Here is a 12,438-nt window from a genome sequence, read left to right as displayed (position 1 = left end):
ACGAGGGGTTAAGTGATACCACGTCCAATAATGCACATCAACAATAAGCGAGTGATCAAAGTTGTTTGTGCGCTGATGTGCAGCATAAAAGCAAGTAGGAAAAATAAATGAATCTTAGTGGATTGGGCAACATGACCAGCAGGGATTATCTGTTCTGTAGTGAGTTGGAGGTTAATAAATATTTTTTGCAACGCAGTGTTGGTATTATGGTTTGGCTTGGACGATAAGATCACAATTACTGTAAAGCTTGTGTGTGTGCTGATGTATTCTGATAGAAACTATATTATGTCCCTGTCCCATGTTTTTATACTCCTCCCCAAGATTTCTCCTCACTCGTATCCTGCGTTCTCATTGACTGTAGTTCGACATAGCACTCGCTGCCACTCACAACCTGATCACAACACCTTTCACACTACAGGATTTTGACTCGTCGACTGGTTCAGATATTTAACATGCTAGATATTTTTCTTGAGTCTGCGAGCGCTCGGCAAGCCGCTCCGATCTAGACGTTGAACAGTTCACACATAGCGATCGAGAGTCGATTTTCGATCCCTGAGTGAACGTCAGAGTGGCCACATCTAGCGTCGTCCTGTCGGCGAGCTAAAATCAGGGCAAAAATCGTGTAGTGTGAACTACGCACAAGCTGTTCCTAGGCAGTTGCTATGGTAACAGGTTGATTGCGAAAGGTGTAGTTGATACAACAATTACAGTTATATAAAGGTTCAAAGAAATGAACAAATACCAAATTCTTGTTTTTATTGCATTTTACAAAATGTCCCAACTGTTTTTTTTTCTGGAAATGGTTTGTATTAACAGGGCATGGACAAAATAATAGAAACCCATAACAATATATTATATAATAACAATATACACTGACCAGGCATAACATTATGACCACTGACACATGAAGTGAATAACACTGATTATCTCTTCATCACGGCACCTGTTAGTGGGTGGGATATATTACACAGCAAGTGAACATTTTATCCTCAAAGTTGATGTGTTATAAGCAGGAAAAATGGGCGAGCGTGAGGATTTGAGCGAGTTTGACGAGGGCCAAATTGTGATGGCTAGATGACTGGGTCAGAGCATCTCCAAAACTGCAGCTATTGTGGAGTGTTCCCGGTCTGCAGTGGTCAGTATTAGGGGTGTGCTATATCGTATCGTTCATGATAATACTGGTATAATTTTAAAAATGATAAAAAAATCCCATATCGTGATAATAGCGGTATTCTGAGTTGTTTACGTAATGACGTCACGCAGCTACGCATATGGCGTAGGTTCGTTACATGGGCCATTTGGGCACAGCAACAGATATGGCGGAAAGCGGCTCTGCGTTGGAAAGCTGCACTCCGTATGACAGAAAGAGCAAACGCTCGAAAGAAATTACCGAAGCTATTTATGTTTAGCTAAAGATATGATGCCAATTCAAACTGTTGAGAAGCAAGGCTTTATCCAGCTTATTAAAAAGCTAGACCGGAGATACAGCATCCCTACAAGGCAGTATTTTTTCAAAGACAGCACTCCCGGACATGCATGAAAAATGCCGTGATCAGCTAGCAGCCTCGCTGTCTTGAATCTCAGAAATGAAGGTGCATGTTTTGCACATCATGCCTTTTTTTGAAGGCAGTCTAGTTTGTGTTTGTTTTTCTGTTTACTGTGAAGCTTTTGAGTATTTTTGTATAATGGTTACTGTTAAAATTTTAAAACATGCACTACATTTTCGGCACTTTTCACACAAAGGATTTTTTGATACATTATTTATGTTTAATTATTTTTATTGGAAAGACAAAATACAGAAAAGTGTGCGTAATTCTTACATACTTCTTACATATTTCTACAAAGTGTTTGAAACTTATATTAATTCTAAATAAAACTTGAACATTATTTTTTTTGCAATAGTGTTTCCTTGAAATGAATAAAATATTTTTCAGTGTTTTGTTATATCTCCAAAAATATCGTTATCGCAAACAATACCCTGCAATAGCGTGATATTATTTTAGGGCCATATCGCCCACCCCTAGTCAGTATCTATCAAAAGTGGTCCAAGGAAGGAACAGTGGTAAACCGGCGACAGGGTCATGGGTGGCCAAGGCTCATTGACGCACGTGGGGAGCGAAGGCTGGCCCGTGTGGTCCAATCCAACAGACGAACCACTGTAGCTCAAATTGCTGAAGAAGTTAATGCTGGTTCTAATAGAAAGGTGTCAGAATACACAGTGCATCACAGTTTGTTGTGTATGCGGCTGCATAGCTGCAGACCAGTCAGGGTGCCCATGCTGACCGCGGTCCTGTGCACCACCGAAAGCACCAACAACGAAACTGGACCACGGAGCAATGGAAGAAGATCAGGTGGATGGCCGGGTGCGTGTGTGCGTTGAGGCCGGGTATGTGATCCCTTGGGCAATGTTCTGCTGGGAAACCTTGGGTCCTGCCATCCATGTGGATGTTACTTTGACACGTACCACCTACCTAAGCATTGTTGCAGACCATGTACACCCTATTATGGAAACGGTATTCCCTGATGGCTGTGGCCTCTTTCAGCAGGATAATGCACCCTGCCACAAAGCAAAAACGGTTCAGGAATGGTTTTAGGAGTATAACAACGAGTTTGAGGTTTTGACTTGGCCTCCAAATTCCCCAGATCTCAATTCAATCGAGCATCTGTGGGATGTGCTGGACAAACAAGTCGGATCCATGGAGGCCCCACCTCACAACTTATAGGAGTTAAAAGGATGTGCTGCTAACATCTTGGTGCCAGATTCCACAGCACACCTTCAGGGGGTCTAGTGCTGATTTGGCAGCAAAAGGGGGACCAACACAATATTATAATGTTATGCCTGATTGGTGTATATATTACATAGTAACAATATATATATATATATATATTAGTGACCTACTGTTTTAAAAGTTAGGGTCCTATACAAGTCCAAAATAGACTTGTCAGATAGTGATGTGTCATATAATGGGATTTACTTCACATTCTGCACTCCAGAACTTTTAATCATATATAGGAATTTGGGAGCACAGTTACAAAAGAGTGTTGCGGAACTCACATGTGCACAGATGTTAATAATTATCAATTGTCGCATTCTTTGTATTGCTAGTCCACACCAATCGTATGCCAATTATCTGTCAATGATTTCAATCAGTTAACGTCTGTTCCACTGTGATCCATTTCCAGAAAGTTCCAGGAGCAAGAGTGCCCACCATCACCAGAGCCCACACATAAAGAGAAGGACAAGAGGGGCTGCCACTGCGTGATTTTCTGATCGGCCTCCTACCATCGCCACTCACCCAGCTGCTATCACCGATCCCCGCCCCAGCCACCCTGCCTTCTGACATCATTTCCTGCGTGGATGAACGACTGCCTTTCCTACACATGCATGTCTTCAAAAAACAACACCAAACAAACAAAAAAGGAAGAAACGAAAATGAGCATAGCCTTAATCAGAGGTCAGAGCCTCTGGGACTTCACTACTAGAACAACCAAACCTAACCAAACAATGCTGACATCATAAAATAGAGTGTAGTAATCGTGTCCCAACACTAGGCTTAGATTTGGAAGGCTTGCTAAACATGAATAACTTTTGTATCTTAAAGGAGTTTATTTTGTTGCTTCATAGTGACATTATGAGGTTATGAAGTGTCTACAAATATCCAGCCATCACAGGAACGTGAAAGAAGGCTGTATGCCACCTAGGTTCAGAGAGATGGCTCGGCGTTAGACGATCTAAAGCTTTTTATTTGTCGTGTATCATATTTGTCTTTACTCTTGTGCTAATCAGCTACTGTACATAACGATTTAAAAAGCGTCCTTATAATGACATGTTTGTCACACAGTGTAAAGCCGGCTGACATATTTCGAAGTAATGTAATGTACATAGATACGTAGCCTTAACGTTTTGCCAACTTTTACCACCCAATCAGTTCTGCCGTGCTGCGTTTGGCTCAATTCAAGACGCCGTGTTCTGTCAGTCCGTCCGGCTTCTAGTGAAGTTGTGATTTTGATTGTTTTTTTTATGTGTTTGAAATTGCTTTTTTTAAACTAAAAATCTTTGTATTTACTACAGATTGGAAAAGTGTCTCCAGCTTTCAGCTCTTTGTTTTATAGTCTGTTCTTACACTCTCAGGTTGCCATGTACACTGTTCTTACTCAACAGCATCGCACAGCCTTGTACCTCCTTACGGACCATCACTAGTCTCAAGCGACTTATACTACATGACCAAACATATAAATTGTCGACACCTCTTTTATCAAGTGGATGTGATTGTCTAGGCCCAACCCATTGCTATGTAATCAAATCAAGTCAAATATACACTGATCAGGCATAACATTATGACCACCTCCTTGTTTCTACACTCACTGTCCATTTTATCAGCTCCACTTATCATATAGAAGCACTTTGTAGCTCTACAATTACTGATTGTAGTCCATCTGTTTGTCTGCCAGGACCACCAAAGAGTTGGTATTAGCACTGCAGTGACACTGACATGGTGGTGGTGTGTTAGTGTGTGTTGTGCTGGTATGAGTGGATAAGACACAGCAGCGCTGAAGAAGTTTTTAAACACCTCACTTTCACTGCTGGACTTAGAATAGTCCACCAATTAAAAATATCCAGCCAACAGCGCACCATGGGCAGCATCCTGTGACCTCTGATAAAGGTCTAGAAGATGACCAGCTCAAACAGCAGCAATAGATGAGTGATCGTCTCTGACTTTGCATCTACAAGGTGGACCAACTAGGTAGGAGTGTCTAATAGAGTGGACAGTGAGTGGACACAGTATTTAAAAACTCCATCAGCGCTGCTGTGTCTGATCCACTCATACCAGCACAACACACACTAACACACCACCACCATGTCAGTGTCACTGCAGTGCTGGGAATGATCCACCACCCAAATAATACCTGCTCTGTGGTGGTCCTTTGGGTGTCCTGCCCATTGAAGAACAGCATGAAAGCATGCTAAAAAGATATGTAGAGAAACTGATGGACTTTAGTCTATATAGTAAATGGAGCTGATAAAATGGACAGTGAGTGTAGAAACAAGGAGGTGGTTTTAATGTTATGGCTGATCAGTGTAAATAGAAGAAGTCAGTAGGATGTGCCAGAATTAGGTGTCCACTTCTGCTCCAGTCAACAGTTAGGGTGCATTCACAAGCACAAGAAGCAGCTAAACCGCGAGCTTCGGTGCAAATCGTCACTTTGCGGTATAACGTCATCATAGTGCACCACGACATGAATACGCATTTGTGTGAAATAACTGTCAAATTCACTCAGAAAGCATCCACATGTATCTATGATTAGCTGGATTTTCCTTACTGTTTCACTTTTAAACTTGTGTTACAGCTCGGGGTTCTGAGAAATTGTGAGAATCTCTTTTTCAGAAACAGTCGTTAAAAAGCTTAATTTGGTTTAATGTACTAAAAGAACGACATAATAATAATGAATAATTAAGGGTTCTCTCCAATAATGGAATTCCTCCTTAAGTCAGGTACAGCTTGAGTCGCTTTTAGTCATATCAAACAGTTCATCTCATTAGAGGTGCTTTGAAAAGGTCAGTGGCAAACTGGGTCAGTATTCAATCAGGTGAATATTGAGCACTGCAGCAAGCTCAAAAATCACAAGCCTAACGCACCAAAAGTCTTAGGGAAGTGCAAGCTAAGCAGCACCGCCTCACTACATAGGAAACAACAGCACAGCCGGTTTTGCCGCTTCTCATGTGAATGCACCCTAAGTGTCAAAAGGTGATACAACAGCAGCTCAATCATGAGGCTGCCCCTGGAAGCAACATTCGTACAAGAACTGTTTATCTAAAGCTTCATGGATTGGGTTCCATGGCTGAGCAGTGGCATACAAGCCAATATAAAAGTTAACAATTGTACAATGTCGGGCACCACCGTTGGACTCTGGAATAGCAAAAAACATGGTTTCTGAAGTAATGAATCAGGGTTTACTATTTCACTGTGGGAGGAAACCGGAGCTCCCAGAGGAAACCCACGCAGACATGGGGAGAACATGCAAACTCCACACAGAAAGGACCCGGACCGCCCAACCTGGGGATCGAAACCAGGACCATCTTGCTGTGAGGTGACAGTGCTACCCACTTAGCCTACGTGCCGCCCCAACAGCGATCAGATGGATGAAAACGCTGACCTCAAGCAACGTATTATCCAACATCAGTGCCTAACCTTGTTTCTGAATGGAAGTAAATTCCCACAGTCATGTACAAAATCTAGCGAAAAGCCTTAATTCGTAAAGGCTGGTAAAGCAGCAAAGGTGCCATCAACTTAATAAAATGCCTTCATTTTTTAAAAAGAGATGGGCATGCGCTTGTGTGGTGTTCACAAACATTTGGCCATGTAGTGTAAATTCGGGTTTTCAGGGTTTTCCTTGCTCACAGCACGTCAGCTTTAGGTCACGACTAGACCAGACAGATCAAGTCCTCTCTGAGCGTAATCCGTTGTGGTGCAAGCAGGAAAATCTTGAACCTCTCTTTCGGGCCTTCAGGACTGGAGTTGTAAATGGGTGTAAATGATCTGTAAAAGTGAGGAACCTCATCCGCAGTGGGCCAGTGTTGCTGCAGGTTTTCATTCCAGTCTAAGGGGGTTGTATAGAGACTCTTTTACAGTATATTCCAGGGTACCAGTTGTTTAAAAAAAGTATTTAAGTGTAGTGCTATACATTACATTGTTTTAAATAGAATACCTGTCTATCAAACTACCAAAAAAAATGAACTAACTAATTGAATAGGCAAAATGTGCCACATAAAAACTGGGCTTAAGCCCCTGGGTTCGATACTAGGCACACTTGTTTTGTGTGAATTACTCTGCAATTGCTGCCCTTTTCAGGGTGGATTCTACTTTCTGCTCATTGGGTCTGTCTGAAAACATAGTGAGCTTTCTACATAGACGGCATTTTACATCATCCTACACTTCTGAGAGGAATTCTTAGATACCTTAAAATGCTGCCTACTGCGCGCCCAGGTGGCGCAGCGGGATATTCCGCTAGCACACCAACGCCTCGGTTCGAAACTCGGTGTTGCCTCCGATCGGCCGGGCGCCATCTAGCGGGCATAATTGCCAGATACTAATTGGCCACTGTATCTGCAGAGTGGGGGCCGGACTATGTGTGGGTGAATTTTCATACGCTGTGTAAGGACCCTGATTTGCGGAAGAGACAACTGTGCAGAGTGCATGGGCGAGAAGAGGAGGGCTGTGCACGTGTCAGAAGAGGCGTCCACATGCCTTGTTTACATTCTTTCTGCCAGTCATGTAGTTACCCCACTCTTAACAGGACAATTTAATCGTTTGGGTACACGGATGGAGATGTTAGCTGGCATGCTAGCAGGTTACGCCGCCTCAGCCCATAGGCTGAATAGCCTGAGGCTATTTGTGTTAGCTTAGTAAGCGAAAACTCCAGTGACGTAATTGACCGTAATCGCTGTCTAAGTAGTGCTTCTTAATAATCTTCCTCATGAGTTCGATGTCTTATTAGAATCATCTCTACTTAGGCAGCTTCCTAGGTAGGCAGGAGGCAGCAAGGCAGCTCACTAGGTATTCAGACAGACCAAGTGTTTCAGGTGGCACCAGACCCACCACAATTCTGACCAGGATTAAGCAGGGCAGATATTACAGATATGGGTTCAATTCTCGACAACACATTAATTGTTCAATCAGGAGTCATAACAAAACAAAATTCTTTTCAGTTCAGGTGTTCCAGTCACACCCATTGGGAACAGGTGTATACAATTCATTGTATAGAGTAAATTATACGCCCACAATTACATGTGGCAATGGTTTAAGGACTGGTTTAAGGTTTCATTATGACTGTGTACTAATCAAGATCCATAAAGGTATGAGTTACATGTGTTGGAGCTCTGCATGAAACCCTTACCTTAACTATTAAATACCTTTGGGATTAATTGGAACCTTGATTGCAAACCAGGCCCTCTTGTCTAGTGTTTATACCCGACCTCACAAATGCTTTTTTAACTGAATGGGCACAAATTCAAACGTTTGCAGAAAGCTTTCCCTAAAGAGTGGGTCCTGTTATGGTCGTAAACAGTAGCCTAATCCTACATTATTGTCCATGGATTCAGAATAGCCTGTCAAACAAGCTCATAGTTAGGAGTCCACATACCTTGTTAACATTCCTTCTGCCAATCATGTAATAACCCTCTTTATATATATATACACAGTGGGGGAAATAAGTATTTGATCCCCTGCTGATTTTGTAAGTTTACCCCCTTACAAAGACTTGAACAGTCTATAATTTTTATGGAAGGTTTATTTTAACAGAGAGACAGAATATCAACAAAAAATCCAGAAAAAAAACATTAAATAAAAGTTATAAATTAATTTGTATTTAATTAAGGGAAATAAGTATTTGATCCCCTACCAACCAGCAAGAATTCTGACCCCCACAGACCGGTTATGTGCACATGAGGCACACAAATTAGTCCTGTCCCTGTATAAAAGACTCCTGTCACAGAATCAGTTTCTTCCGTTCAAATCTCTCGACCACCATGGGCAAGACCAAAGAGCTATCAAAGGACGTCAGGGACAAGATTGTAGACCTGCACAAGGCTGGAATGGGCTACAAGACCATCAGCAAGAAGCTTGGTGAGAAAGAGACCACTGTTGGTGCGATAATTCGAAAATGGAAGAAATACAAGATCACAGTCAATCACCCTCACTCTGGAGCTCCATGCAAGATCTCACCTGGTGGGGTAAGAATGATTCTGAGAAAGGTGAGGTCAGTCCAGAATTACACGGGAATTTGTTTTTGAAATTCTTAATAAACAGAGTTAAAAAGTGCGGAAACTTTTTAAAGAACTTTCGTATATATACGCTGATCAGCCATAACAATAAAACCACCTCCTTGTTTCTACACTCACTGTCCATTTTATCAGCTTCACTTACCATATAGAAGCACTTTGTAGTTCTACAATTACTGACTGTAGTCCATCTGTTTTTCTACACACTTTGTTAGCCCCCTTTCATGCTTTTCTTCAATGGTTCTGGCCCCCTATAGGACCACTACAGAGCAGGTATTATTTAGGTGGTGGATCATTCTCAGCACTGCAGTGACACTGACATGGTGGTGGTGTGTTAGTGTGTGTTGTGCTGGTATGAGTGGATCAGACACAGCAGCGCTGCTGGAGTTAAATACCGTGTCCACTCACTGTCCACTCTATTAGACACTCCTACCTAGTTGGTCCACCTTGTAGATCAAGTCAGAGACGATCGCTCATCTATTGCTGCTGTTTGAGTCTGTCATCTTCTAGACCTTCATCAGTGGTCAGAGGACGCTGCCCACGAAGCGCTGTTGGTTGGATATTTTTGGTTGGCGGACTATTCTCAGTCCAGCAGTGACAGTGAGGTGTTTAAAAACTCCAGCAGCGTTGCTGTGTCTTATGCACTCATACCAGCACAACACACACCCAAATAATCCACCACCCAAATTATACCTGCTCTGTAGTGGTCCTGTGGGGGTCCTGACCATTGAAGAACAGCATGAAAGGGGGCTAAAAAGTATGCAGAGAAACAGATGGACTACAGTCAGCAATTGAAGAACTACAAAGTGCTTCTATATGGTAAGTGGAGCTGATAAAATGGACAGTGAGTGTAGAAACAATGAGGTGGTTTTAATGTTATGGCTGATCAGTGTATTTATATATTTAAGCTGTAATTCAACATGCACAACTACAGTTTATCGCAATAGGACCTTGAAATTGAATGGCTTTAAAAGTAACTAAGAATGAAAAACCTGAAGCTACACTGACCCACCGCCCACTGAGAACGCTCCTCTGATCCAGAGGAAATACCCGATCATTTTTCTGGCCTTAATTAAAACGTACACTGATAGTATTCAGTCATGTGCTTGATTGTTGATGACGCTTGGTTTTACGGTTGTCGCTTTAATGTCATACTGTGTGTGTGTGTGTGTGTATAAACTGTATATTCTTTTTAACTACATGGATTAAATGTGGGAGAAGTATTTGTGAGATTTATCATACGGTGAACTTTGTACATGCTGAATCTTTCTACATTGTGGAAGTGTGTGGGAATTTCACAATTCTAAAAATCAGTAGTTAAATGTTGTATTTCTCACTGGACTTTGCATTAGGTTTGCATCACTATTGCTTAATGTCGCATTGTGTCCTCTTTTTGGTTGTTGTCTTCCTTTTTTCCTTGTATTTCTGGATGAGGGATACAATCTAGTTTTGTTTTATCATCATGTAATATATAAAAAAGATAAAAGTGATCCTCTGAACCACATGATTAAATGTTTATACTTTACTATATAGTTTTATACATTATTTTCTTATCAGACTAGTTGAGTATTTTTATATGTTTGTATGTGAAGATGCTTTCACGGCGCTCGACTGTGTGTATATGTAAAGAGGACTATTCAATTGTGTGTGTTTTTTCTCGAAATAAGCAGACTAAAGCCGTACTACAGTCCAGAAGCTTCCCTGCCTTGTCAGGAGCTGGGAGAGCCAGCTTCATTCTTACCCACAATGCAGGCTGTCTACTGGTGATGGAAGCTGAGCCAGATTCTCTTGTGAGGTTGTCCTTTTAGTTTGATCTGAGATAAAACTGTTAATCTGGTCTCAGTTCAGAAGAACATGAGCTTATTTTGGTCATGTTGGTATTTTTTTTTTTAACCTGATAGACCTGAAACACACGCTGGAACCAGAGCTGGGATCTCGAATACATCGTATCGATGTATGAGCGGCCACATGAACAACGATTGGCCTGTTGTTCAGATATGGGCAGGCCTAAGCCGGATGGGGTCTCTCTCTCATGACTGGTGCAATTACGACCTCTGCTGGCTGATTGATGGCGCCTGCACAGAGATGAGAAAAGAGTGCTCTCAGGGTGTGTCTCTCTGTACACAATGCTGAGCTGTACCGCACTGCACTCGTCAAAGTGTAGGTGATAAGATGCATAAGGCATGCTGCCCATGTGTCGGAGGCGGCCGTGGGTTAGCTTCGTTCTCCTCAATCAGAGCAGGCATCGGCATTGGTAGAGAGGAAGCATGACGCAATCGGGCAATTGGATGCGCTTAAAAGGGAAGAAAATGCATAAATAAAATATATTTATTTTTTGAGTTTGTATAGATCTAATCCATAATGTGTGCTCTTGCTTCCATCATGTTCAACCCACTTGATTAGCTTCTGGTGCTATAATAAAATCTATGGTTTAACCAACTAGACTCCATGGTTTAATTATTGGTGACTTTAGGAACTCAGTTTGTAGTTTCATTTTAAATCAATGCTGCAGTAAAACAGGGAATGTATCAAGGCTCAGGCCCGTTGGGTCTGTTTATTCTTGGTGGTCCACCTGCCATGTTATCTACAAGGCATCGTGTCAGCTGGTGAGCAATGCGTGAGCCTGATTTACTTGTAGGGTTGCCGGCAAAGTTGTAAATTGTATCCATTAACAGAAAATTGCCTCAAAAATGGTCTCAGTTCAGAACAAATGTGATCTGTTAGTTAAATTTTTTAACCTCATAGGAATGTACCCACAATTCAATGTCAGACAGTCATCACTGGACGAGCCTGATTCCCTGATCACATGATTTGTACAGACCCCATTTCAATAAAAGTTGGAGTATTTTGTAAAAGGTAAATAAAACTGTGATTTGTTCATTCTCTTGAACGTCTGTTTTACTGACAAATTTCCAATATTTTCACTGACTGACTACAACCCCAAATCAGAAAAAAACACAGAGTTTCTTACGTTTACTTTGACTTTTATTTGATTGCAGACAGGATGAACCTGAAATATTTCATGTTTTAGTTCATGTTGCTCAACTTTATTTTATTTATTAATAAACATCCATTCCTGCATTTCAAGCCTGCAACACATTCCAAAGAAAAGTTGGTACAGTAAAGCATTTACCTCTTTGTAATGTTGCAATTTTTTTTCACCACACTGAAAAGACGTTTTGGCACCAAGGATACCAAGTGATTTAGTGTTTCAGCTTTTATTTTGTCCCATTCTTCCTGCAAACACGTCTTGAGATGTGCAACAGTACGGGGTCGTTGTGTTTTCCGTTTTAAAATTCTCCACACATTCTCTATTGGGGACAAGTCAGGACTGCAGGCAGGCCAGTCCAGTAGCCGTACCCTCTTCTTCCGCAGTCATGTCTTTGTAATGTGTGCAGCATGTGTTTTTGCATTGTCTTGTTGAAAAATGCATGGATGCCCCTGGAAAAGACGACGTCCTGAAGGCAGCACATGTTGCTCTAAAATCTCAGTGTACTTTACTGCATTAATGCTGCATCACAGAAGTGTAAATGACCTTTGCCAAGGGCACTGACACAGCCCCATACCATGACAGACCCTGGATTTTGGACTTGTTGCTGATAACAGTCTGGATGGTCCTTTTCGTCTTTGGTCCGGAGCACACGGTGTCCATTTTTTCC

The 12,438-nt window shown here is 41.8% G+C and overlaps 1 protein-coding gene across 1 annotated transcript in view; it reads left to right on the top strand.

Moving 5' to 3' along the window:
- Positions 1-4,081, top strand: part of rras2 (RAS related 2) — a 96,185-nt gene extending 92,104 nt beyond the window's left edge. Inside the window, exon 6 of the mRNA XM_063012743.1 lies at positions 3,184-4,081. Within this exon, the coding sequence (XP_062868813.1) occupies positions 3,184-3,271 (88 nt within the window). The 3' untranslated portion in view covers positions 3,272-4,081. The remainder of the gene's footprint in view (positions 1-3,183) is intronic.
- Positions 4,082-12,438: the final 8,357 nt, after the last annotated feature.

The sequence above is a fragment of the Trichomycterus rosablanca genome, chromosome 17, assembly GCF_030014385.1.
Source record: "Trichomycterus rosablanca isolate fTriRos1 chromosome 17, fTriRos1.hap1, whole genome shotgun sequence".
NCBI classification, from domain to species: domain Eukaryota; kingdom Metazoa; phylum Chordata; class Actinopteri; order Siluriformes; family Trichomycteridae; genus Trichomycterus; species Trichomycterus rosablanca.
Note: the sequence above shows the minus strand (reverse complement) of the source record. Positions and strands in the feature narration are given on the sequence as shown.